This window comes from Talpa occidentalis, unplaced genomic scaffold (assembly GCF_014898055.3).
Source record: "Talpa occidentalis isolate TD23 unplaced genomic scaffold, MPIMG_talOcc4v2.1 talOcc4.3, whole genome shotgun sequence".
Taxonomy (NCBI): Eukaryota; Metazoa; Chordata; class Mammalia; order Eulipotyphla; family Talpidae; genus Talpa; species Talpa occidentalis.
Genome location: NW_023603184.1, coordinates 137,714,988 through 137,742,533, shown reverse-complemented (window position 1 = coordinate 137,742,533; position 27,546 = coordinate 137,714,988). Strand labels below are relative to the sequence as shown.

The window sequence follows — 27,546 nt, the reverse complement described above, 5'->3', positions numbered from 1 at the left end:
CTTTCCAGCCAGGGCAAGGCTTGGAGCTCTAGACTCCCTCAAGATGGAGCTCGGGCTGAGTCACCTTCCCCAGCTTCCCCTTGTCCATCTCTGCCTCATCCAACTTATCCCACCTCTCTTCTGAAATCTCCCCTCCCCTCCCATCCCAAGTCCTCTACCTCTCCAGGAGTCTGTCCCCCATCTCTCCCTCTCTCTGGTCTCTGGGTCTCTGCCTTTTTGCCTCCCCCATCTGAGTGAGGATGGCCTGGCTTGGTGACCCCACATTCCAGCCTTGCTGGGGTTAGGAGGGCTTCCTGCCTGGTGCGGGATCCCTGCCCCCACCCTGCAGCCTCTCCGGGCGGTCCAGCTGCCGGCCCTTTGCAGCTCCCCTCGGGGACACCTCCCCCAGCCCCTGCCCGATTTAGCTCCTTTAATCTTTGCTGTAATCCAATCCGGCCGTTTCCTCAGCACACACTGCCCTTCCCAAACTGCCAGTGCCGGAGAGGGGAGGGCAGGGCAGCCTCGGCTCTTCCCAGGCCTGGAGCACCCCCACCCCATCTCAGGTCCTCCTGCCCCACCCCCTCGCTTCTCCCCGCCTGGGAGGTCCCTGGGAGCTCTGCCATCTCAGGCTGGCCTCCCGTGCCCAAGCCTGGGACAGTCCTGCCTCCTCACCTTCTGCTTTCCCACCTCTGGGCCTTTGCTCGGAGCTACTCCCTCAGCCTGAAACATGCTCTCCTCCTGGGGCGATCCTTCCAGGACACTCATCCCTCCCCCCCTTCCTGGCCACTCCAGCTCATTCCCCAAATTCCAGTAGGGACTCTGGAACCAGGCCTCCTGGACCCCTAATCTTGCGGTCAGGTTCAGAGTCAGTGGGTTGCTGCCCACTCCCTGGCTCCATCCCCCCATCTGTAAGTGGGGGTCATAATAGCACAGAGCCCAGAGGGGGGCTGTGAGGATTCATCCAGTTACTTTATGTAAAGTGCTTAGAACAGTTCTGGGCACATAATAAGCACTCTAAGTGTTAAGCGAAAATTATCTTTTCCTGCCTTGTATTGCAATTTTATTTCCTCTAAGTTAAGACGCCATGAATTGCGAAACACTCCATTTATTTAATAACATCATTTCTGGGGAAAAAAGAAACATTGCCACATGAAATGTACAAATTGTAAGTCATCTTCCAATTTCATCTGTGTCAATTGTTCAGTAACAATATTTGTGCAGTATACTCATCTCTCTGCTTCTGTCCAGAGTCCGTTTTTCAGCTTCGCCATCATTCACTGTTTATGGTCAATGCCTAAGGACGTGGGTTCAAGTCCCGATTCCCCGATTTTAGTTAGCTGAGCGACTTTAGGTAAATTCTTTGGTTTCTTTAAGCTCCAGTTCTTCCTAAACAGCCAAGATAACTCACATATCTGTAGTGAATATCAAGTGAGATAATATATATTTAAGATGTTTAGCACCACAGTGGGCATTCAACACAGAGCTATCATTATTGTGAGGATTTAAAAATGCTTGTTGGATTGAGTCAGGACTCTCCAAAGACGTGGGAGATGAAGAGCTGGTATTTCATGGTCAAAGTGCCCTCCAGTGGCCATAGGGGAAAGTGCAGGTTCCTGATGTACGTGGGGGGGTCCTGGCTGGTTCAGGAACCAGTTCCCACACCCAGGTCCATGCCAGGTTAACCCCAACCCCATCTGGAATTCTTCACATTGCAGAAGTACTAGGGGGCTTTTAAAAAGCGCTTCATAGAATAAGCGCGTGGAGGCAAAACTTTAACCACAGAACTGCACAGACAGCCCAGACATCGATACTGTCTCTTAAAGCTGTGGCCCGGGGAGGGAACAGGTGGAAAGCTGTGTGGACATGCATTCTCCCCGCACATGGACCGTGGAATCTGGCTTGTGAGAAACCTCTGTTGCAAAAAAAACTCTGGCATAAACCAAACAAAGCCTCCCCCACCCAAATCACTATTCTGTGCTTTGACAGATCTGTGCACCCAGGCACCCACCCTACGTCCCTCCTTCCTTCCTTCTTTCTTTCCGTCCTCCACCCATCAATAGTTATTGAACACTGGCTGTGCACCAAGCCTCACGTCCTAGGTTCTGGGGTTAGAGATCAATGTAACACAGACACAAACACAGCCACCGAGAGCTGTTCACAATGTCCCAGACACCACACGCAGAGTTAATCCTCGCACTGGAGTGTTTATGGCTGCGCTGCGGCTGAGTGGAGGCGCAGCCGCAGGGACATAGATCCAAGCTGCCCCACCTCCCCTGATGAACTGTGTCCATAATGGCAACGATCTGACCCTGTTGGGGTGCTGACTTCTTCCTCCCTGGTCACACACTCCCTTGAGAAGTCTTCCGAACACTGACCAAATGCCCAACTCCACCCGCCTCTGTCCCTGAGCTCCCCTCCCACCCCCACTGCCCTTCTCCCCAGACCCAGCCCTGGGAGTCGGGGGTGGGGGATGTATTTTTAAGGCACCCTTGGAATGGATGGTCTGGATATGGATCTCACCCAATACTAGCAGCCCAGCCAGCTCACTGACCACTTCCCCGTTGTCCAGTGCTGAGAGGAAAGGGCCTTACTTGAGAGCCAGTGCATGAGAGGTGGCTGGAGGGTCATCTCTGGAAGGTGGCAGGACGGGGAGGAAGGGTGGGTGATGGAAATGCGTGTTGTTCCCCAGACAAGAGGCCTCCTTGAGCTGCCATCCCCTCTCCTTCCCTACAAGATCAAACTTCTCTGAGAATCTTCCCGCACTCTTCTTCAGTGCCCCCTTGCTAGCTCCCGATTGTTCCTTTTCCTCAAAGTCTTCCCAGCTGCAGTAGCGCAGGCTACTGTGCTGGTCCCAGCTAGGTTCCCTCAACTCCTAGACCAGTGCTGTCCAACAGAGATGTAATGGGAGGCACAGGTGTCATTAAATTGTCTTGGGAGTCAGTTTTAAAAAGCAAAAGATGGGGCCTCCCTGGTGATGCAAGGGGTTAAGCACAGCACTGTGAAGCCATCAGCAGCCTCTGCAGCACAAGTTCTATGCCCAGCCGGCCAGGGAGCTGCCCACATGGCGCAGCAGACCTCTCCTGTCTCTCCTGCTGCTCCCTTCAGCAGTGTGTCTCAGTCAATCTGCCTGTTCTGCTCCCCCACCCCCAACCCCTGCATCTCTGGCCTACACCGGAGTTTTTGTATGCATAAATAAATAAATCTTTTTTAAAAAAGCAGAAGACGCAGGTGAGAGAAATTGTAATAATATATATATAAAATACAATGTATTCAAAGTATTGTCATTTCAACCTGTCTTGATATTTAAAAATTAAGATACATTTTTTAAAAGATTTACTTATTTATGCATACAAGGACTGGGGTACAGGCCAGAAGTGTAGGAGGAAGGGGATGAGAGGATCCACCAGAGACAGAGTAGGGAACAGAACAGGCAGACTGACTGAAATACACTGCTGAGGGAGCAGCGGGTGAGACAAGAGAGGTCTGCCTCGCCATGCGGGTTTCTCCCTGGCAGGCCTGAGTATCAAACTTGTGCTGCAGAGGCTGCAGACTGTCTCATAGTGTGGTGCTCAACCCCTTGAGCCACCAGGGAGGCTCAGGATACATTTTTCTAATAATCTGATATGGATTTCATTTTATATATAAGGCAACTTCTCCATTCATTCTAGCCATACTCCCAGTGCTCAAGAGGCACTGCCTGGCGGCTCTCAGGCAGTGGAGTTCTAGAGCCTTGGCCCACTACTGGGCACACACGCCTCCTCTACATGAGCTTAATCATCTCATCTCCTGGTGTCCTGCCCCACAGGGAGATCAGAAGCCCCCCCACCCCTGCCCCAGACTGAGTCCTCATTTCATTCATCTCTACCTCTCCCATGACACCTTAAAACTTTGCACCCCACTCAGAAGGCTCTCCAAGCATGTTGTTGAAGGGAGTGAGCGTTGAGGATTGATTTTTGTGGTTTAGTTATGGCTGTAAATGGTGTTTTATAGATTGCTTCTGTAGATGCACCCTGCTGCAATATTAGCAGAAACAAGCAGCCTGGTTGTCAGCAAAGGCAGGGCCTCAGGGCAGATGGGGCTCCCTGCATGGGAGGGTGCGGAAGGGGGGGTGGTTCTGCCAAGCCACAAACCATTTCTCTGGTTTAAGAGCCTGTCATTGCACAGTGTGCTCTGTCTGCAACCCCCTCTGCCCTGGAGCCCGGGGATAGCCCGGGTCAGCGTGCTATTACACAAAGGAAGTGTGTCTATCACCCCACAGCCAGATTAGGAGCTGCTCTGGGCAGGAAAGGAGTCATTCCGGTCCATGAGGGCCTGAAACATAACAAACGCTTGAGACATGCTTGTCACGCGAATACAGGCACAGAGGGCTGGAGCCAGGAAAGCCTCTCCGGTGTCCACACACCTGCAAAATTGTTAGTGTGCACTTACCATGGTCAGGCACTGTGCAAGGCACTGGGGATTCAGCAATGAATCCAGCAGGGGCAGCTGTGTCCTCCTGGTGAGGAAACAGACAATAGACACATAATAGACCACCCCCCACCCCAAGGAAACAAAGGGGCCCAGGTGGAGAATGAGGCTGGAGGTCTTCAAGAAAAGAAGAGCCTGGGCCTCCCTGGTGGCGCAAGGGATTAAGCACAGCACTGTGGAGCTGTCCGCAGCACAAGTTCGATCCCCTGCCAGGGAGCTGCCCACATGGCGCCCCAGACCTCTCCTGTCCTGCTCACCCGCTGCTCCTCTCGGCAGTGTATTTCAGTCAGTCTGCCTGTTCTGCTCCCCACTCTGTCTCTGGTGAATCCTCTTACCTCCCACACCTCTGGCCTGTACCCCAGTTCTTGTATACTTAAATAAATAAATCTAAAAAAAAGAAAGAAAAGAAGAGCCTGTATTTGTGGCCTCCTGATACAAGACCACCCTCCCCTGGGGTCAAGGCTCATCTAGACACTGCCTGAGGCTCGGGTCCTGTGAAGATGTTACTGATTCAAATTGCATTGATGATGTCATAATGGGCTCCATCAGATGGATGGAGAACCCCGCAAGTTGGAGCAGAGGGACCCAGGGCAAGGGACGAGCTGGCCAATAGCCTAGTCACTGGGCCTCTGACGGACCTGGCCTGGCCCTGGAGGAGGCCAGCTGACGACCATGACGCTCAGCCTCTCCACCACATCCATTCCCAACAACTGGTTCCCAGGCTACCCCGAGGTAATCAGCTGCTCCCTCGGTCTGTCCTGGGCGGGAATGTCCCAGCCACAGCAAAGTGCCCACCTGGGAGCTGGGCTGTCTTAAGGATTGTGGGGGATCAAAATGAGCCAGATATGGTCCCTTCCCTCCCCTTTCTGACAAATTAGACCTAGAGCAGGTGGCGGATTAGAGTAATAATCCTCTTCCTTCTGGCTAACTTGATAAGTATTTATGGATTCATTTCAAATAGCCCTACCTGGTTCCATGGCCTCTCTCTCCATGTTGCCCCCAAGCAGGGCTCTGAGTTCAAGGGCAGCCCACCCACTGGCAGTAGTATTTTTGAAAATGGAGATTAGTTTTTCTCAGAAAGGTCTAAGGATAGCAGAAGTATTTGCATTGTAGGTTAAAAATGCACATCTCTGGGGCTCAGCCAAAGCTTCCCATACAGAATTTCAAGTGTAGGGTTTGTAAACCTGCATTTTTAAAAAAAGATTTATTTATTTATGCATATAAGACCTGGGGTATAGGCCAGAGCTGGGGGGGCGGGGCAGTGAGAGGATTCACCAGAGACAGAGAGCAGAACAGTTGGATTCACTGAAACACACTGCTGAGGGGAGCAGCAGGCAAGGCAGGAGAGGTCTGCTGCTCGATGTGGGCCAGCCCCCTGTCTGGGGATCGAACTCGTGCTACAAAGGCTGCAGATTGCTTCATAGTGCTGGCACTCAACTCCCTGCACCACCAGGGAGGCCCCGAAAACTGCATTTTAAAAGTACTCCAGGTGGTGCTGACCCTGAGAACCTATCCCAGCTCCCAAGGCCCCTGTCTGGCTGACCAGGGATGGGTGTTGACGTTGATATTTTTATCACTGATGAAAAGCCATGATTCATTCATAGGCTGCTGGCGGCCAGCTGTCCATTTGGAAGGAATCAGAGGCCACTGAGAGCAGAATTCTCTATCTTTCGACCCATCTATAAAATGCTTACCTGAGCAGACACTGTTTAAAGGCCATTAAAATACCAGACACAGAATAACCCAGTCCCTGGAACTTTATAGACATATTTACTCAAACCCCAGTGCTTGTGAAGAGTAAATAAAAAGGAAGCAAAATGAGCAAGCACCCCTGGAAATACGAACTGAAAGTAAACAGCCCTGTTCACTAAAATAAACAGGACAAATCCAGAGAGGATTAAATGACCTCTAGTCAGGCAGACGCAGAGCCAGAAAGGCCCATGTCGGCTGCAGGAGGAAGGAGAGGTGAGGTTCTGTCGCTGCCACCCGTGACCCATGGGCACCGCCTTGCTGGGGCCAGGCCAGGTCTGCAAGAGGGTGTGTGTGCTCCCAAGCCTCCCTGGAAGACTTCCAAGGGGGCTGAAAATCTCCAGAACTAAAAATCAAGGGTGTGCCCTGCAAGGTCTTTGGGAAAATGTGTGGGTACCTTCAGCCACTGTTTCATATTCTGACCACTTCTTCACTCATTTAGCAAACATTTGTTTAGCACTGGCTGTGTTTCAGGCCCTGTGCCAACCACTAAAGATAGCAAGATGAGTAAGGCCTAGGCCTGCCCTCGCTGGCCCCTAGTTTAATAGGAGAGATAATAATAGTGAGCATGTTTTGCTCACTTACTAGGGACACGGTAACTGATAAGCACCCAATGTGTTATCTCAGTACATTATGGGGTTATCACTGGTATCGCCCCCATTTTACTGATGAGAAAACCGAGGCTCAAAGTCTGCGGTATGATGATAAATGTTTAACATCAGCTCTTTGGAAGAAGGGAGAAAAAAAAAAGGGAAGGCCTAGTTTGTAGCGTTTGCCAATCTCAGCGCATCAGTGTTCCCAGATGGGTTTCAAGCCACCAGCCTGATGCGGCTGAATGTGGAGTTCACCCCGGGCATGGACGTGGGAGCTGGTTGCAGCTAATAAACAGAGGAGCCAGAATTTGAACTCAGGGTGTGAGATCCTAAGCCCACATGTAAACCACCCTGTTACACTATCAATAACTACAGTAGCAGTTTGTGGACATGAGAGGGATGCATCTTAAGACCTTTGTGAGGTGCCGGTTTTTATAGCATTCCATAAAACTTCTAAGGTTAATAACTGCCTATAACTCTTTGCTTTTATTGCCAGCCAGAGCAGTTGGTCTTCTTTTGCAGGCCATTAAAAAAAGTTTTTATTTTGAAATAATTATATATTCACGGGAGTTTGAAACAATCGTCCAAAGAGCTCTTTCATTCCCTTCACGCTTTTCCCTCAATGAAAAACACACCATCTCACAACCAAGCAAGTGACATTGGTTAAATGTGTGCGCATAGGTCTGTGCCATTTTATCTAGGATTGCCAGACCTAGCAAATAGAAACACAGGACACTCAGTTGAAGTTTACATCTAGTGGGCCTCCCTGGTGGCTCAAGGGGTTAAGACACAACCTATGAAGCTGTCCACAGCCACTGCAGCATGAGTTCGATCCCTGGTCAGGGAACTTCCCACATGGTGCAGCAGACCTCTCCCGCTGCTCCCCTCAGCAGTGTATTTCAGTCAATCTGCCTGTTCTGTTCCCCCCCGCTCTGTCTCTGGTGAATCCTCTCACCCCCCACACCTCTGGCCTGTACCCCAGTTCTTGTATGCATAAATAAAGAAATCTTTTTTAAAAAAGTTTAATCTAGTGTAAGTATAGCCCATACAACACTTGGGATATACTTATACTAAGAATTTAATCCTTGCTTATCTTATTCAACTAGCTGTCCCATGTTTTATTTGGCATCCCTAATTTTATCACCACAGTTGTCAAGATACAGAACAGTTCCACCACCACTAAGTTGTTCCCTGCACCTCTCTTTAGGTCCACACCTCCTCCTCTCCCCCCAGCTCTTGGCAACCAATAATCTATGTTCCATCTCTAAAATGTTGTCATTTTTTTCCCCACTCAACCTAATACCCGTGAGATCCTTCCAGGTTGTTGCAGTTCTAGTGTGGTCCTTTTTATTGCTGGGGATAGTCCATGAGGGCCATTTTCCACAAAAAACAATTCTCTTTTAAAATTTCATTCATTCAATATATTTATCTACATTTTTTAAAAAAGATTTATTTATTTATTTATTTATTTATACAAGCACTGGGTACAGTCAGAAGCGCGGGAGGGCGAGAGAACCCACCGAGCCAGAGCGGGGAGCAGAGCAGGCAGAAGGACTGAAGTACACTGCTGAGGGGAGCAGCGGGCGGCAGGAGAGGTCTGCACACCATGTGGGACCCTTGCCCCGTGGCCGGGGAGCAGCCGGGGATCGAACCAGCGTTGCAGAGGCTGCGGGCAGCTTCGCAACCCAGAGCTCAACCGCTGCGCCACCGGGGAGGCCCTATCTACATATTTTTTAATGACATTTTTAAATTTTAAAATAATTTACTTAAAGGAAAAATTTTAAATTTACTTAAAGGAAAGCAAAAAAATGAGAGCATGGCTGGAGGGAGACTAGGGATTAGAAGAGGATTCTTTTGCAAGAGGAACAATGACAGGGCCCAGGGATGCTACTCAGCATGACACCCTAGAAGAACTGTGAAGGCTGATTCAGGAGTGAGAGGAGAATTGCTGAGTAGGCCAGAGGGACAGGTCCTCTTGCACAAGTGGAGTGGGTGACCTTAGGTAGGAGGACAGATGATTCATGGGCACAGCAGAATATGGAGCTCAGATGCAGGGAGAAGCCTAGCTTAGAATGTTCTAGCTTAGAACATGGGAAGTCCTCTTCTTGAAGGCTTCTATTTTCTCAGGAAAATAGGAGCCCAGCTAAGCTGCTGAGAATGAGGATGGGGGAAGAGACAGGATGAAAACTGTCCTCCAGGAGAGTGGAAGAATGAATAGTCGAGATATTTAAAGCAGGTGCACTGGGCAGTACACAGAACCCATTGTAGCTTCCTAGACACTGCTTTAAAGTGAGACTACTCAGCAGGCTGTGGGGATTTCTCTAGCCACAAAGGAGCAAGTGAGAAGCTGGTTGCAGCCCAGGCTGGGGTTTGCCAGAGGTTTGCCAGACAAGAAAACAAATCCAGAGTTCGCAAGGGACTTCACAGCAGACACACGGGAGTGTTTATAATAACAGAGCACATGACTTAAGGTAGGAGGAAGTGGAGACAGAAGTGTGAGGACCAGGGAAAATGTAGGTCAATAGTTTGGGTAGGTGAAGAACTAATGGAATTGGGTATCATTTTTCTGAAAGTTTCCTTATCTTTGGTTGTAATTTTTGGTTTAAAATATCAGTATCAAAAACATGTCATCTACATCTTAACAATAAAAAGGACCACACAATGACCATATCAAAGGATCAAAGAGCTTTATGTGAGCATTTCTTAACAAAAGGGTTAGGGTTAAATGTTAGCCAACAAATGCTAACTAATTTAATCAGCGTACAGAAGAAAACAAAAGTCAAGGTCACAGGAAGTACTTAAAGACCATCTTTCTACCTGTTACTCTTAAAATTTACATATGAAGATTTTAAAAGTGATATATGAACATAGAAAAAGAGTCCAAATGTACCAAAGGAAAAAGAAGTGTCCCTTCTACCCCAAACCTTCAGCCACCCCACTACTCCTTCCCAGAGTTAGTTATCATTTCTTGGGACTCCTGATATAGTAGTTTAAACATAGAAGGGCCTTATGTATGTCTGTGAGTTTACAGTATAATTCCTATTCTGCACTATCTTTTCACTTAGTAATATATTTGGAAGTTGGTACCTATCAGTCCCTAAGGAGGAGCTTGATTCTTTTAACCATAGAAAGTCTTTTTAAACTTTCCTCCTAGAACATAATTGGTTGGAAATTATAATTTTGCCAGAGCTGCTAACCTCAAGGCATCCTGGGATTTGTAGTTCTCTATCAGTTCTGTCTGCCTGGAAAACAGGACCTGAGGGGAAAACACATGTTGAAGTTTAATGTGCCCTCCCAAGAACTCTGTAAGAGAACAAATTGCACTTGTTATGCAAATGCCTATCATTATACCCAGCAGCAAATTAAGCATTGGTTTCTATATCCAAGACATCTACCAGTAATGAGACACCCGTGCTGACTTGGCAGCAGGTAATCAGATTATCTGATTCAGTCTTTCAACTGCATTTTAGCAGATGGGGACACTCTCTCTCTCTCTCTCTCTCTCTCTCTCTCTCTCTCTCTGTATGCCTTCTATCTCTTGGTCTTCTGTATCTCAAATCACCCTTACCAATTATGTGACAGATTCCTATTATAATTTAAGCAGCTGATCTTACAGACTGATGGATCAGAAAGGACACATATTACATCAACTCACATAGAAGTGAATGTGACCAATTGCTTTGTTAATAGGCTTTTGCACTTAAATAGTTGTTAAACCAAGAAGAGAAACAAATAGCAGTAGCATTGTGAACACCAGCTGAGGACTAGTAGAGAAAAAAAAGGGCCAGAGTAAATCTCAGAAACTGTTTTGAGATAAAGTCCCTCTTACCCCTTGACTTGCCCACTTCATACCCAGTACCATTTCCCTTATCAAGAAATGACCACTCTCCTTTCCAAAACTGTTTCCAGGCATTTACATACATATTTATGTAAAATCTAGAAATTTAATGCAGTGTATGATTGAGTTTTAACTAAATGTTCTTGCCCTATAAATATTATTCTGTAAATTGCTTTTTTTTTTCACTCAATAATATATTTGGAATTTTTTTTCATGATAATACTTAAAGATTGACCTCACATTGAAAAAGTGAAAGATTTATGAGTTCTGAAGAGAAACCAGAGTATTAACCTCACATCATTACTTCCGCATGGTACTTTATAAAATACCATGTGAGAAAACTTTGTATGCATTCAAATTATCTAGGAATCTTGTTAACACATAGATTCTGATTTTGGTAGTTCTGGGATAAGCCCTAAGATTCTGCATTTCTAAAACTCTCCCAGGTATTATTGAAGCTGCAGGTCAACAAATCACTCTTTGAGGAACAAAGATGTAGAGTATAGAGAAATTGCATGCTAGAGCTGACCTGAATCAGAGCATAATGGGCAAATTTCCAGGAATTTTTTGATCCTGTTGCTAAATATGGCAATCATTAAAAAATTAAATTATAAAAACCTAAAATTAAATTATTTAACAAACAAATGCTCAAAAATCATCACATTTTCATTTTACTATAAATCTATGCTGGAAGTGATTTTTGTCTATTATATCTGCATGGTAGAATTCTATACAAAGTTATGCTTTGGGGCACTTTTCCTAGTCCACATTTAGTTCATGTTGGCAGCTTGGGCTTGTCACCACAGAAATTGGGTGTAAAGATGTGAATTCCCCCAGCTTCCTTCCAACACTTGATATTACCTATATATTTTATTTTTGATAATTTGACAAATCAAAAATGGTATCTCTTTTTAACTTGCATTTCTCTGGTTACAGTGAAATTGGGTTTCTTGTATGTCATTTCTACAAATTTAATAGTATTATTCTTGTAAAAAGGACTATTTTTTCTATTTTGTTATGTAGTTGATATCAATGATTCAAAAAATCAGGCCACCGTTCCTACCAGTTCTAAGAGAATTTCAATTTATCTTCTTGGAGGTTTAGGGCAATCATATAATCTATAAACGCGACAAATGTTACATTTTCATGTGTATAATTTTATGGTGCTGGCTCTGACTGCTGGGCACATTTGCAACAAGAGGCACTAGCTCATTGATTGGTCTCTCCCCTGATCCGGATAGGATCACCAACCTCTGCTGTAGATTTCTGACAGAACACCTTTATCCTTTCTCTTTCTAGTTTCTTAAGAGAATTTTTTTTAAAGTTAAGAAAGGCTGTCCAATTTACCAAATGTTTGCTTGTACTCTTGAAGTTATGCGTTTTTGTGACAGTTGAATCTCTCACATTAACATTTCCTTTGTGATCAGGAGAACATTAGAGACTTGAGTTTTCTTCCCTTACATAGTGTACTCGTTTCAACTCCTTTCCTGGTCCTTAAAGGTTTCTCATCCCCGGTAGCCAGGCTCTGGGTCCTCAGAGGACCAGAAAGGTCTCTCCATAACCCACTCAGCAATGAAATTTTACGCATAATGGCATCTCACTTAACGGATAGGGGATGCCATGAACGCAACCCATCAGCTAGTGCCTATATTCCTGACACTCCCCTGCAATACCTACGCCGTTAGTTAAAGTAAGAGGCACAGGACCCTTATAACTGCTCCCCACTCCCCACATCCCCCTCCCAGTGTTTAAACACCATTGCTCCGTCGACTTGTAACCCCTGGAGTGCTGATAAAGCTCATCGTGAGCGCTCCATGAACATTAGTCATGTTGCTTTTATCATCACTAGGGTGCCTGTGGGGAGAGAGAGCACTTTGGACCGCACCCGTCGGACCAGGTGAGCTGGCGAGTGCGAAGTTTTTCTCAAAATCTGACTCGGGGCGGCGCGGTGGTGGCTGGGGCCGGCCCTGCCCGGCTGTCCTAAGACCTCCGGGGCGGCAGGGGGCGCCCGCCACCACCGCTGGCAGCCGGGGGCGGGGCAACCGCGCGAGGGGGCGGGGCGGGCGGCGGGGGCGGGGCGGGGCGGGGCGGGCCGCTGGGATTGAGCGGCCGGTGCGGCCGGGCGAGGGCGGGGCCGGGGCGGCCGGAGCGGACAGCGCGGCCCGGCGAGGGTGCGGCGGCCGGGCGGCCGGGCGGCCAGGGGCGATCAGGGCGGCCGGGGCGGCCAGGGCGGCCGGGGCGGTGCGGCCGGGCGAGGGGCGGGCGGGGGAGGGCGCGGGCCGGCGGGGCGCCTGGACGGAGCGCGCGGCCATGCAGGTGGGTGGCCTCGGCCCGCTCCTCTCGAACTTCGGCCCAGACCCGGGCCCGGGCTGCCCACCGCGCCGGCCCGAATCGGAACCGCAAGCGCCGCCCCGGTGCCCTGACCTTCCTGGGGTCGGAAACGGGTGGCCGGCGGGCGGCGGGGCGGGCGGCGGGCGGGCCGCGGCGTCCCCCGAGGACCCGGGCCCTGGGAGCGCCGGGGTCGGGGGCGCGCGGGGCGAGGGCCGCGGAGGGTCGGGGGCCCGCGTGGTCCTCGGAGTTGGGGAGCCCCGGGACTTCCCGGCGGGGCGGGGCCGTGGGTGGGGCTTGGGGGGCGGCCCCGCGGTCCGCTGGGCGGGGAGCGCCGCCGAGGAGGTGCTGCGGCTGCGGGACCGAGGCTTTAAGGGGAGGCGTCGCCCGGCACCTGCTCTCGCTGGAGGAAGCAGGAGGCAGGTGGAGGTCGGGGGCCCGAGCGCTCACCTGGGAGGGAGTCGGGGAGAGTCCTGGGGGCCTGGAGGACAGGCCAGAGGTCCCAGGCCGCGTGGGACCTGAGAGCCCCCCTTCTCCTAGGTGGCCATGACTGGCAGGGCGCGCAAAGAGGCGGTGCAGGCCGCGGCTCGGGAGCTCCTCAAATTCGTGAACCGGAGCCCTTCGCCCTTCCACGGTAAGCGAGCCCGGCCCGGGCCCGGGGCGGGGCGGGGGTGCCTTCGCCGGCTTCGCGCCCTGAGAGGTTCTTTCGCTGCAGCGGTCGCTGAGTGCCGCAACCGCCTCCTCCAGGCTGGCTTCCATGAGCTCAAGGAAACAGAGACCTGGGACATCCAGCCCGAGAGCAAGGTACTAAGGGTGGGGTGGGGACAAAGAAGCAGATCCCCAGGCTGGGGCTCAAAGTCCTGCGGGCCAGTTGGCTGGCTAGTCCAAGGCACCCCTCTTTCCCCCAGTACTTTCTGACCAGGAACTCCTCCTCCATCATCGCTTTTGCTGTGGGAGGCCAGTTCGTGCCTGGCAATGGTTTCAGCCTCATTGGGGCCCACACAGACAGCCCCTGCCTGCGGGTGAGGAACTGGGGCTGTGCTGGGGTGTGTGTGTGTGTGTGTGTGTGTGTGTGGTGGGGTGGTAATGGGGAGAACAGGGCAAGAGGAAACTGGGAGCAGGAGAGAAGACTTGTCACCCCCTTTGTCCACATCTTGGGCTTTCTCCAACACTAATATTCTGTTACTTCACCTGTGAATGCTCTGCTCAAAATCTTGTCATGAGGCCTCATTCCGTGTGCTTCTTGCTCCCCATCGTCACACTCAGGTGAAACGGCGGTCTCGCCGCAGCCAGGTGGGCTTCCAGCAGGTTGGTGTGGAGACCTACGGCGGTGGCATCTGGAGCACCTGGTTTGACCGTGACCTGACCTTGGCTGGACGTGTCATTGTCAAGGTGGGAACTGAGCTTGGACCTGGGAGGTTCTCAGCTTCAGCTATCTGAAGAGGGACTCTCACCTTCCTTTAGAAGAGTTAGGAAGGGTCTGGGTCCGAGGACAACCTTGGTTAGTCCGGGTTAAGTGGGGGCTTTTGCCCCCAGTTGTGATTGAAAGGCACCCTGCCTGACCCAGCCTGGCCACCCCAGTGTCCCACTTCAGGCCGGCTGGAGCAGCGGCTGGTGCACGTGGACAGGCCCATCCTTCGCATCCCGCACCTGGCCATCCATCTCCAGCGGAATATTAACGAGAACTTCGGGCCCAACATGGAGATGCACTTGTGAGACTGGGACAAGGGCCCTGGGGACTAGGAGGGATGGTGTGGGCACCAGGTGATGAAAGAGGCCCCGTGGAGCCTGGGAGGTCACTAACTACTGGTGGCCATGGTCAGTTTCTACTCTTGGGACCCAGCTGATGTCTTGGAGCCCTCAGAATTCTGTCATTTGGGGAACAAGCTGGGACTTGAAGAGCAAGGGAAGTTCCCCATCAGGAGATGCCTGAACCTACTCCTGTCCTGCTCTGCCCCCCACTTCTCTCCTCACCTCTCCCCCCACTGTATCTCCCCACAGGGTCCCCATTCTTGCTACAGCAGTCCAGGAGGAGCTGGAGAAGGGGACCCCTGAGCCTGGACCTCTCAGTGCTACCGTAAGAGAGTCTCCCACTCGCAGGGAGTGATGAGCAGAGTGGGAGGGACCAATTCCTGAGAGGTGGGGGTGGACCCCCCTCCCAGCATCCTTCTGCCCTGCAGGATGACCGGCACCACTCGGTCCTCATGTCCCTACTCTGTGCCCATTTGGGGCTGAGCCCTGAGGACATCTTGGAGATGGAGCTGTGTCTTGCAGACACCCAGCCTGCGGTAAGGAACGGCCACGGGATCTTGGGGAGGGGGGCGGTCTCCAGGATCCCAGCCTGCCCCAGCATGCCCCCCTGAAACTCTCATCACTTCTGCCAGTTTCCCAGTTACTCTTATTCCTGTCTTCTCCCTTCCTGCCATCAGGCCCGGTTTCCACTCCAGACCTGCTCACCTGCATTCTCTGGGGTGGGGCCTGGGAGTCACCTTCCCCCAGATTCCCCAGGAGCTTCTGCTGCAGATGGTCCCCACCAGCTCCAAACTCGCACCCTTATTCTGGAGCCTTTCCTTGCGTCCCTCCCACTCGCCAGCAGCAGGAGACAGCTAAGCCTTTAGATGTCCTGTTGGAGCTGCACTAAGTTTCTGTTTCTCCGCTGGTCTCTGTTGCCTAAGCTTTTCTGGTGACCATTCCTGCCCTCCCTCTTCCTGTCCCTCGGGCACTAGTGAGAAGCTATAAGCTACCACCCTCCTGTCCCTGAGCTCCATCCAGCCCAGATCCATCTCCCCAGCCCTGCACAGCAGGGATCAAGGTGCTCTGAGGCTGGAGTCAGGGAGTTTGTGCAAAGAACCTTGGAGGCTCAGAGGCTCCCTCTAGCTCAGGGAGCAGGAAGAGGCAGGTAAGTAGGGGTGAAGGGTGAAGGTCAGGCTGCCTGTCCTGTTTTTCTAGGTCCTGGGTGGTGCCTATGAGGAATTCATCTTTGCCCCTCGGCTAGACAATCTGCACAGCTGCTTCTGTGCCCTGCAGGTAAGGGGTGGGAGGATGGCCTCACGCCCTGCAGGTGGCGGGAGAACCACTGGCCATTTCCTCTGTCTGCTAGAGTGGGAGGGCCAGGTGGAGAGGCCCAGAGGCTGTAGCCTCTTCTTGCCCTGGCCTGAGGCCTGGACCTGAGGTGTGGGGAGGCTGAGAGTTCCTTAGGGCACCTCGGTGTCTTTCTTACCCCTGCTCCTGCTGCTCCTCCTTCCATTTGGCCTCTGCCTCAAGGGAGGGGCCTTAGCATCCCATTGAAAAGGTCCCCCCAACTTTGCCAGGCAGTGGCCTAAAGATGGAGGCCTGTGAGATCCCAGCCTCTCTCCTTGCAGCCATGATTACAGCAGGCAGGGGGCGGGGGGTGGGGGAAGCATGAGTGCCCAGGTGCTGGCGGACTGAGTTACAGAGGAAGGAGGAGGGATGAGGATGATGCTCTTGATTCTTCCCCAAACAGGCCTTGATTGATTCCTGTGCAGCTCCTGCCTCCCTGGCCTCGGACCCCCACGTGCGCATGATCACCCTCTATGACAATGAAGAGGTAGGTCTGGGGCTCTGTTGGGGCGTCTCTGGAGTTTTCCATAGCCAGCTGGTGCCAGGCCTCCATTGTGAGCCAGGGCCATTGTGGAGGTCCCAAAGGCAGAGTAACTAATGCTTGCTGTGCTCCCTGAGCATTTGGTCCCATCTGCTCTGGTGTGACCCTATGTCCTGTGTGTCCTTGATGCCACACAGTGGGTCCTCGAGGATTTGGCCCTGTATCTCTGCTGCCCCACGGTCACCACCTGGTGGCTGCTAGAATGTGTGCTTGTGTTAAGAGCAGTCAGAGAGGCTGAACTAGAGCTGGAATACGTGGATAGTTCTCTGCCTGTGACACACAGCTCCGAGTTAGCAGGTCATCAGGCCTCTGCTGTCCTGAACTCAGCTTCCAGGGTGACTACTAGTCAGGGAGGAGGGGCACTGGGGAAGCTACATCTCGCTTTTTAAGGGCATAACCCAGAAGTGGCAGTCACCACTGCCTCTGTCTCCTGGAACCAGCAAGGCCCTGCTCAGCTGTGAGGGAAGCTGGGGATGTCCCCTCAGTTGCCTACTTATGTGTTTACTTATGACCTACGTGATCTTTGTAAAAGGCAGCCAGTGGATTCTGGCACATGTTAAAGCCGACGGTGTGTGTGGCTCTCCGTCTGAGGCCCAAATGTGAGGGTTGAGAAGGAGGAAGAGAGGCTTCCTCCTTTGTGGAGGCCCAGCAGGAAGTGCTATTTTGGCCCCAGAGATGACAAAGGATTAGTTTGGCCCCAGCCCACTGTCAGGTTTTCAGTGACATAAGGTTGGGGAACTTGATGATAACACCCTGTGTTTTCCTTTTGCTGCCTCATTGGGGTCCTGGGCCAATCTGGACATGGGGTCCCTCTCCCTGGCCTCCAGCTTAGGCCCTTGAGCCCAGGTCTGAGTCAGGTCTTTGCTCTCGCAGGTGGGGTCTGAGAGCGCCCAGGGGGCGCAGTCACTGCTGACGGAGCTGGTGCTGCGGCGAATCTCAGCCTCAGCGCAGCACCTGACGGCCTTCGAGGAAGCCATACCCAAGTCCTACATGATCAGTGCAGACATGGCCCATGCCGTGCACCCCAACTACCCGTGAGTCTACCATGGCACATGGGTCTGCCAGACCTGAACAGCTGGAGATGTGACCGTAACCTGCCTCCCAGCTCGGTCCTGGCTCTGGACCAAGGCCTCCCCCACCTCCCTTTCCTCATTCTGCAGGGGAGTTCAGTGGGTTTTCCTTCTGATTGCTCCAAGGCCCAGCTTGGCCAAAATCAGTTAGCCATGTTGACGAGGCTGTGTTTCCGTCTGCTGGGTAGAGGCTGCTGCAACGCTGTTTGTAGAGTGACTCAGTCCTACCCGCACTGTAGAAAGAAAGATTGAGGGCTGTGTTGTGAGGTGTGGGTGCTGACATGCCCAGTTCCCGTTTGCCATCCCTGACCCTTAGCCTGCCTGTTCCAGGGACAAGCACGAGGAGAACCACCGGCCCCTATTCCACAAGGTGAGGTGCTCCCGTTTCTCCCCAGGACTTGGAGGCTTGGCTGGTTCTGGCCTCTCGTTCCCTCTGGGCCTGTCATCCTCTCTGCCTCAACTTCCGTTCCCGGTCTGCCTCCCCCCAGGGCCCCGTGATCAAGGTCAATAGCAAGCAGCGCTATGCCTCAAACGCCGTCTCCGAGGCCCTAATCCGAGAAGTGGCCAGCAGTGTTGGGGTGCCCCTGCAGGTGAGGGCAGGCCTGTCTGGGAGGGCATGATGGAGGCAGCAGGGTTGGGGGTAAGTGGGGGAACTTGCACAACAAGAAATTTCAGGCTCTCCTTGTTGGTTTCTCTCCCCTAAGTTGGTTGCATTTGATGACTGTTAGAAGCCACATTCTGGTGTCAAGAGTGTTGTTCTTGGGGAGAGTGCTTTGGGGCCCATTTCTGTAGAAAACATAGAAGAAAGACATGTATTTCGAGAGTCATGTGTTAATATTGTAATCCTTATTCCAAAAATTGGAAGCTAATCCTTTATCTGATTGTGTAATTGTTTTAACTTACACTGTAAGTCTTGGTACCTGACATCATATTATAATTTAATTTACCTTTTAACCATAATATAAAGAAAATGATTTTAAGATGTCAGTCATGATATTTTTTAAAACACTGAAACTAAGTGATCTCTCTCTCGGTGTATGGTGTGGGGGGGCATATGAAGGAAGAGGGTGACATAAAAGATACATTTTTAAAAAAATATTCATTTATTTATTCATATAAGAACTGGGGTACAGGCCAGAGGTGTGGGGTGTGAGAGGATTCACCAGAGACAGAGTGGGGAGCAGAACAGGTGGATCTACTGAAATACGCTGCTGAGGGATGCAGTGGATGAGACAGGAGAGGCCTGCAGCGCCACGTGGGTTGCTCCCTGGCCAGCTGGGGATAGAACTCTTGCTGCAGTGGCTGGAGATGGCTGGATGTCTTTAACCCCTGAAGCACCAGGGAGGCCCCAAGGATACATTGTTTTTTAATCCCCTCCTCCTGCTCTGCAGAGAAGGGGTTATTTGGGGAGGTGAGATGATGTTAGTTGGAACCTGGAGTGAAAGAGTGGGACCAAGTCAGGATATACTGACCTTTGGGCTGGTATCATGTCGCCTTTGTAATTTTTTTTTTAATATATTTTTTTAATTTATTATTTTTATACAAGAACCGGGGTACAGGCCAGATGCACGGGAGGGTGAGAAGATTCACTGGAGACAGAGCAGGGAACAGAACAGGCAGACTGAAGAAATACACTGTATGGGGAGCAGCGGGCAAGACAAGAGAGGTCTGCCTCGCCATGTGGGCTTCTTGCTGGCCAGCCGGACTAGAACCCGCGTTTTATCCTGGTCACATCCACTCTCTGAGGCGGGAGAAGTGACCATCTGCCAGGTCCTTATGGCTCTGTGGCGCTGGGCTGACCTCCACCTTGGCCTCGTATGTGCTGCTCATGAGACCTTCCCTCTCCCCCCAGGATCTCATGGTCCGTAATGACTCCCCCTGTGGGACCACCATTGGCCCTATCTTGGCTTCTCGGCTGGGGCTGCGGGTGCTGGACTTAGGCAGCCCCCAACTGGCCATGCACTCCATCCGGGAGACAGCCTGCACTACGGGAGTACTCCAGACCCTCACCCTCTTCAAGGTGACTCCCCCCTCACCCCTTTTGCCTTGGACACCTGGACTCCTGTCCCTCTAGTGCCTGGATTGGTTGCTGGTCAGCATCACCACCACTGAGTGGTTGGCCTAGATGAAGGGTCTGGGTGTCTCGGTGCTACTGTGTAGGAATGAAGGGTTCACATTCTTAAATCTCGGGAGTCCTGATCAACCCCCAGAAGATAATGAGGGGACAAAGAAGGCTCAGGGATGGGATGATGGGCAGTTCCTGGGTGAGGGTAAAGCAGCTGTGCCTCTCTTGCTGGGGCCCCTGTTGGTGGGAGGTAAGGGTAGGGCACCTCATTCTGGCCTCCACTAATTCCAGATCCCATGTTGCATCCCATTTCAGGGCTTCTTTGAGCTGTTCCCTTCTCTGAATCGTAACCTCCTAGTGGATTGAGGCCTCTTGGAAAGACTTCTCATCCACGGGAAGTTCTCAGCTGAGCTGAAGCTGGATTATTAAAGTGCATTTTCCACTCAAACCCATTCTGTTGTGCCTGTTTGGAGGCTGAAAGAATGAAGGTTCAGCCTGCCTTGACCTTCTGAACTAGGATGGGAGTGGGGATAGAGTATAGGTGGAGGAGGCCACAGCTCCTAGGGTTTCAAACTCTTCCTAAGCTCATGCCTGATGTGGACGAAGGGTGGGTGGTACCCAATTTGGAAGGTCACTTCTTCCGTCCTCAGTCTCCCTTCTGGGATGTGGTCTCAAGGCTCTTTCCTCCTTTCATTCCCTGAAAGGTCTCAGCACCCTACAGTCTCCCAGCTCAGATTAACCCCCTCAGGCTGCCCTGGGCTATCAAGGCTGTTTGCCACCCTCCTGCAATCCCTCCTCAACCCTCCCCAGAGCTGCAAAGAGAAGGGCACTGGCTGTGCTTCCAGCCTCACCATCACCCCCCGTCACTTCTCAGCCACCACCGGTGCATCTCCATTGCTGAGTGTATTACCAGGGAAAAAGATTATCACCAAAGAAATTAAAATGGGAAAAGTAAAAATCTGCTTATAAACCAGCTGCCCCCTCTCATCAAAACAATTGAGCTAATAATTGGTGGTCTTCCAAGTTGAGGGATGCCAATATAAAAATTTTTGTGTAAATATGACCATTTGAGCTTTCAAAAACACTTTAATATGATCTAGAGAAATTCTTCCACATCAATACATACACATTTAATTTAGCAATGGCACAAAATGAGAATCCACCTAAAGCTGTGTCTGCTAAGGTAAAGCCAAATACATGGAAATGTCTACAATGTGCTGTTGATAAGATGGTAAATCATGTGAACTACATGAAGAGATCACAGGACATTGTTGAGTACAAAAGACCAGTTGCAAAACTATGTAAAGGATGAAGCAATTTGGGCAAAAAATCTGTGTACCCAAAAACTTATTTTATGGGTATGCATGTGTATGTATAGAAAAAAAGGCGCATTGAATTTGAACGATGATTTTCTGAGAGTGACAAAAGGCCTTTCACCTTTTTGGCTTTCTTTTCTATGAAGGAGTATTCATGTATTACTAAATAGAAAAACTTTAATCTGGGCTGAGAAAACACTGTGTGTGTACCTAGTTTGTACAAAAGAAATAGATTCTGGAATGAAGCTTATCATAACATGCCCTTATCAGCTTCCCTCCTTTCTTGTCTCACTTTCCCATTCCGTACAATGTTTTCCTTTAATTAAACCTCTCCCATCCAGATTCTTGTCTCAGGTCAGTTTCTGAGAAACCTACAGGAAGTTAGAAGTCCTTTGAGGTAGAGAATAAGATGTAGGAGCCTGCTATTCTGTTGCTACTCAGAAAAGGGGAGTAAAAGAAAGGCTGGAAAGAGAGGGGCAAACTTCCTTTTGATATGATTTGTTACTTAGAAAACCCAAAAGATAAATTATTTGGATTAATAAGAGATGGCTGGTTGAAAAGTCAATATACAAAAATCAATTGTATTTCTATATGCCAGCTATGAATGGTTAGAAAATGAAATTGTAAAAAAAGATTACTCCTATAAAGCATAAAAATCAAGTGCCCATAAATAAATAAAAGATATACAAGATCCCTCCAGAGAAAATCATATAAAAGGAGGTCCAAATAATTTGGAAGATATGTGTTACTTTTCAATGTGAAACTCAATATTGTAAAAATATTGGTTCTCCTCCAACTTGACATATAAATGCAGTGCACTCCTAATTAAAGTGTCAGCAGGTTCTCTCCTCCTCCATTCTTTTCTTCTTTTGTGGGAGTTGACAAGCTATTCTATATGTGGAAATAGCTAAGACACTTTTGCAGAAGACAACTGCCTCACCAGTTATGAAAGCTTATTACAAAGCTATAATCATCAAGACAGGACATTGTTAGCTCACGGATAGACTTACCAATAGAGCCAGCAGAGACACCTGAATATCTGATACTTGACTTATGACAAAAGTGGCTATTCCAATGGTCTTTTTGATAAATTGTGTCATGAAAATTGGTTATCCATGTGGAAAAATGAACTTGGAACCCTGCCTTCCATAATGCACAAAATCAATTGCAAGTAGAGTTTAGATCTAAACTATAGATGACAAAAACAATAAAGCTTTTAGAAAATATTAGAGAAGAATGTCTTTATGACCAGGGCAGGGCAAGATTGAAATAATACAAAGAACACTAAGCATAGAAGAAAATATTGGCAAAGCTGACCTCATTAAAATTATCATTAAGAGAATTAGAAGACAAGTCATAAAGTGAAACAAGGTAAATTCAACTTATGTAACTGACAAAGGGCTCACTGAGAGTATAGAAAGACCTACAGGTTAATAAGAAAAAAGAACAATGGGCACAATAGATGAGCAGGTAGTCTTCAAAAGAGGAAACCCAAGTGGCCATTGAATACATGAACACATACTTTACCTCATCAGTCAGATAGACAGTGGATTGAATCATGTGAAATTGACTGTGTTGGACCATCTTGATCTACAAAATGGCGGTTTCATGGGGTTTAACCTAACACAGATGAAAATCATGCTAAGACACCACTGTACACAGCCTGACAGCACCAAATGTTGAAGATGTGGAGCAACATTAGTGTTCCTGCCTTCTTGGGGTGTACATAGACCATAGCTAAGTTTGGTGTGGTCCTCATAAGCCAGCCAGTTACTCCAGACGTACACTGAGTGGATTACTGGCATGGGCACCAGGAATGTGTGCAAGAGTGTCCACTGCAGCATTGCTCAAGAGCCCCAAAGTGGAAACAATGCAGGAGTCCATCAACCACACAGTGGATACTGGCAGAGAGCCTACCTTTGTGAGTGCTAAGGCATAAACAATGTAGGGACCCTATTAAGTAAAAGAATACAAAATGACAAAAATACATAAAATTACAAATTAATATGAAAGCAAATAACTAATTAGAATGAAGACAAACTTTAATGGAAGAATTAACAGCAACTCTTCATAAACTCTTCTAAAAAGTAAAAATACACTTTCTGACTTGTTCTACAAGACCAGACTGTGATTTAAATACCACATGTCAAAAGAAAAGGGAAGAAATTAATCTTTTATGAATAGAGACACATAAATACTCAACAAAATAGCAAATTGAATCCAGCAACCCCCAGTAAAGGAGTATACACCGTGACAAAGCAGGATTTATCCCAGGAAAGAGAGCTTGATTCAACATATGAAAATCAATATAATACACCGTATCAATGGACTAAAGGACAAAACCCACAAGATCATCTCAGCAGATGCAAAAAAAAAATTGACAAAATCCAACATCCTTTCATCATAAAAATATTCAACCCTCAGAAGGAAACTTCCTTAGCCTGATAAAGGGTAGCTATGAGAAATCCACAAATAACATCATACCTAATAGTGAAAGACTAAGCTTTCCTCCTAAGATCTAGAACAAAATGGGGAAAGAAAAATTCATACCTAGAATGAAAAAAAATAAATCACAGCAAATTACTTTTATAAATCATACAAAAATATTTGATCATGTGACCACATTGCTAGGGTTGCACCCGGAACCTGGGGAGGGTTGTGGAAACTGAGACTCCCCAAAGCTGAAGATTCATTAGCATCGCAGTACACCCTACTCTGAACTGTAATGCGATATTATCACACAATGGAAGATGATACAGCAATGAAAATGGATGTGATATATTGAATAGTTACATTGAACATTATGACTGAATTTTTAAAATACAATGTTGAGTAACAGAAGTCAGTGCAAAATAACCCATATCACATGTTGTGTAGTGTCTCCCAAAAAATGCATATCCATCTGGAACCTTACATTGTGTCCTAATTTCGAAAAAGGGTCTTTGCAGATGTGGTTAGTAAAGGATCTTGAGGTAAAATTATCCTCCATTTGGGATGGGCTCGAAATCTAGTGATCAGTGTCTTTAGAAGGAGGAGGGGGAGAGGGCCTCGCTGGTAGTGCAGGCGATTGAGCGCACCCCTGTGACGCTGTCCGCAGCCTCCGCAGCATGAGTTCGATCCTCACTGACTGTGGAGCAACACATATGGTGCGGCAGACCTCTCCTGTCTCACCCACTGCACCCCTCAGCAGTGCATTTCAGTCAGTCTGCCTGTTCTGTTCCCCACTCTGTCTCTGATGAATCCTCTCACCCTCCCCCACATCTGGCCTGTACCCTGGTTCTTGTATAAATTAACAAAGGAGAGGAAGATTTGGACACACAGAAAGACGGAGGGAGGCTGTGTGAAGATGGAGGCCCGTACTGGAATATGCCACAAGCCAGGGAATACCAGGAGGCCCCAGAAGCTGGAAGACGCACGGGTGGGGGGACTCCTCCATAGAGCCTTTGTGGGGAGCAGTCAGTCTGCCAACTCCTTGATTTCAGACTTCAGGCCTCCAGACTTGTGAGAGAATACATGATTTAAACCACCAAGCATGAGATGATTTGTTGTAACAACAGGAAGAAACAAAATACACTGTATAGTTACATTTCTAAATGCTACTCTTTTAAAATGTGTGCTTACTGGGCCTCCCCTGGGGGCCCAGTGCTTGAGCGCTGGGCTGCGAGGCTGCCCACAGCCTCTGCAGCGCTGGTTCATTCCCCAGCTGCAGGCGAGGGTCCCACCAAAAAAAAAAAAAAAAAAAAAAAAAATGTGTGCTTACTTATGTTGCACAACAAAGGAAGGAAGGACATGATACCCACAAAACAGGAGAGTGATTGGAGAGGAAGAGGAAGAGAGAGACAGTGCTGTGGCCTGGAAGCCCAGAGGTGTTTCTGGCCTGGGGAACATTGCTGTTCTCAGCCCAGTGATATGTTGAGCTACACCTTTATATTTTTTCCTCTAATCTGTACAACTTGTCACCATCATGAGGTTAAAATGCTTTTTTAAATAAGAGAAAGAAAAGCATAACAGTCTCAAAAAGAAAGGTTGGCATCCGAAATATTTTAAATTGAAAGAAGAGGAAAGTTGCTCCTAAAATGGTTGGATCATTAGGAGCAAAGAAATGTCCCCTCCTTGTCTAACTAGACCCAGAAGCTCCAGCACTGGGGGCATGCTGGGAGGGGCACAGGGAAGAGGGTTCCTTGGGTTCTCCAGGAAAATTTCCCTTCTCTCCTGGCCGGGCTCCCCTTACCTCCCCCAGAGGGCGCTGCTCCCCACTGAGCTCAGCCTCCAGAAAAGACAGCCCTTCCTCGCTCCCTTAGTTTAACTTCTGGAAAACAGAAATGTTCAAAGAAAAATGAACCCCAACATATCACTAAAAAAGCCTGATTAAGGGGAGCCAAAGGTGGAGAAGATCTTGAATCTATGTATTCTGGAAGCAAGGAAGAGCTTGTTCTCCCAGCTCTCTGTCCTTCCTGTCCATGAATTGTCTCAAGAATCGAAGGGACACCCCCTGAGTACCCCATGCCTGGCTCATGCTTTCTTCCACAGATCAGGAGACACGCCTAAGCTTGCACTGCATGCCAGCACGAATCCGTACACACAAACACAACTTGCACAGGCCTCACACATTCATCTGCCCCCTTCCACTTCACACACATACAGAAACATAGTACACACACTCATACACAGACACACACCTACACACAAGCTCATAAACATGTTCATGCATGACACACACTTATAGGCACACACATATGTAAACATATACAGCCACATGCATATATACATCTGCCTGTACTGACAGACCCATTTTATACATACACATACTACAAATACACACACATACAAAATACAGACACACACATGCAAGCACATGCACAAATGTAGACATAATACACATAGACTTGCATACCCGTGTACAAAACCAAACACATATGGAAGCACAATCATACATACATGTATGAAACACCTTCATGTTTCTATCTATAGAATCCTGTGTCTATAATCCATTCATCCACATAACAAAACATATATACAAAGGGGCCTCCCTGGTGGTGCAGGGGTCAAGTCTCAGTGCTATCACCGCTGTGGCCTAAGTTTGATCCCCAGCTGGCCAGGGAGCTACCCACATGGCACAGCAGACCTCTCCTGACTCACCTGCTGCTCCCCTCAGCAGTGTGTTTCAGTCAGTCTGCCTGTTCTGCTCCCCACTCTGGTGAATTCTCTCACCCCCCCACACACACCTCTGGCCTGTACCCCAGCTCTTGTATGCATAAATAAATGAATCGTTAAAAAACATATTAAAAAATGAACAATGATGTAAAAAATAAATTTAATTATAAAAAATAAAAACAAATGCTTTTCCCCTTAAAAATAATGAATACAAATATATTGCACATACATATATACTTATATACAAATACATTCCCCCTCATACACACAAATCTACATATACAAACATACACAAACAAATGCATACAATATACATCACACAACACTCCCAAGAGCCTTTGGGCTCTCCAGCACCCAGATACCCACGGAGTTCTGATCCATCTCTGAGGAGCTCCTTTCTGGAGATTCCCCAGGGACGAGCTGGCTTTAAGGGAAGAACCTGCTCCTTGAGGAAGGGTAGTGGTATGGCAACCTCAACACAATGGCAGTCTCTCCTCCCTGCGTATCCAAGAGGAGGTACAGTAATGGAGTCCCCAGGTCAAGACAACCCACAGACAGGAACTCCTGGGGAGCCCCCGAAGCTGAGTCCAGCTGTGGGCTGGCTTTGGTAAGACTGAGTCAGGTCTCCCCCTCTCCCCATCCGGGCAGGCAGCCTCTGCTCTCTGGGCCTAGCTGAAGTCTTCCACCCCTTCCCCTGATGAGCCGGGAAGCAGGACTCCTCAGTTCCCCTCTGGATTGTCTACCAGTTCAGCCAGCCCTTCTAGGTTCCAAAGTCTCCCCTACACCCCAACTCATGGGGCTGGAGCTGAAGTCTGAGAACTTCAGGAAGACTGAAGCTGAAGTGAAGCAGAATTTTGCCCCCATGGGTCGCACGTGAGACTGTTTTCACATCCGATTGTTCTTTGCTCTTCACAGTCACCCTCATGAGCGGCCAATCAACAGATGACCACACCGAGGCAGAGAAGTGTCATACATGTCTCTGGATCCAAAGCCTCGTTCATTAATTCAACAAGTGCTTACTGAGCAATCCACCCTGAGCAGGGTTTGGAGCTAGAGGCTGAGGTTATGAGAGTTCGTGAAGCTGACGTGTCCCCTGTCCCTCTGACCTCACACGCCTGTGGGGGCATGAAAGAAACAAAGCTACCTGTCGCTATCAACAGTGGTGAGTGTCGTGAAGGGAATGAAGTGACAATGACCAGGAGGGAGAAGGAGCACCCCTCTGAGCCGCTGGCGCCTGTGCTGAAACAGATACCCAAGGACGCTGGGGAAAGTTCAGACTTTCAAAGAATGGACAGGAGCTGGTGTGGCTGCAGAGGGGAGCAAGAGGAGAGAAGGAGATGGTCAGAGAGGAAGGCAGGGCTCTAT

The 27,546-nt window shown here is 49.2% G+C and overlaps 1 protein-coding gene and 1 long non-coding RNA gene across 3 annotated transcripts; one reads left to right on the top strand and one right to left on the bottom strand.

Annotated features, from left to right (window-relative positions):
* Positions 1–1,086: 1,086 nt before the first annotated feature.
* LOC119254849 (uncharacterized) lies at positions 1,087–4,940 on the bottom strand. 2 transcript variants are annotated; one of them, XR_005127378.2, is made up of 3 exons: positions 4,704–4,940; positions 4,408–4,474; positions 1,087–1,391 (listed from the first exon to the last, which is right to left on the bottom strand). It is a non-coding gene; the product is annotated as an uncharacterized LOC119254849 (long non-coding RNA). The 2 variants fall into 2 exon arrangements; XR_005127377.2 differs by having other exon boundaries at positions 4,782–4,940.
* Positions 4,941–5,006: 66 nt separating this feature from the next.
* On the top strand, positions 5,007–20,272 carry DNPEP (aspartyl aminopeptidase). The gene is made up of 16 exons (XM_037524109.1): positions 5,007–5,178; positions 12,476–12,523; positions 13,495–13,588; positions 13,670–13,758; positions 13,863–13,976; positions 14,221–14,346; positions 14,536–14,666; positions 14,956–15,031; positions 15,135–15,242; positions 15,904–15,981; positions 16,439–16,522; positions 17,450–17,610; positions 17,977–18,016; positions 18,135–18,236; positions 19,499–19,666; positions 20,027–20,272. The coding sequence occupies exons 1-16, from the start codon at positions 5,119–5,121 to the stop codon at positions 20,075–20,077; spliced, it is 1,530 nt and encodes a 509-aa protein (XP_037380006.1). The 5' UTR covers positions 5,007–5,118; the 3' UTR covers positions 20,078–20,272.
* Positions 20,273–27,546: the final 7,274 nt, after the last annotated feature.

Excerpts from the sequence above, each read along its gene's own strand:
- DNPEP (XM_037524109.1), top strand. The coding sequence starts at position 5,119 with ATGACGCTCAGCCTCTCCACCACATCCATTCCCAACAACTGGTTCCCA. Across the intron at positions 5,179-12,475 it reads GGTTCCCAGGCTACCCCGAG|GGTGCCTGTGGGGAGAGAGA; the intron begins GTAATCAGCTGC and ends TATCATCACTAG. Across the intron at positions 14,667-14,955 it reads CCCAACATGGAGATGCACTT|GGTCCCCATTCTTGCTACAG; the intron begins GTGAGACTGGGA and ends ATCTCCCCACAG.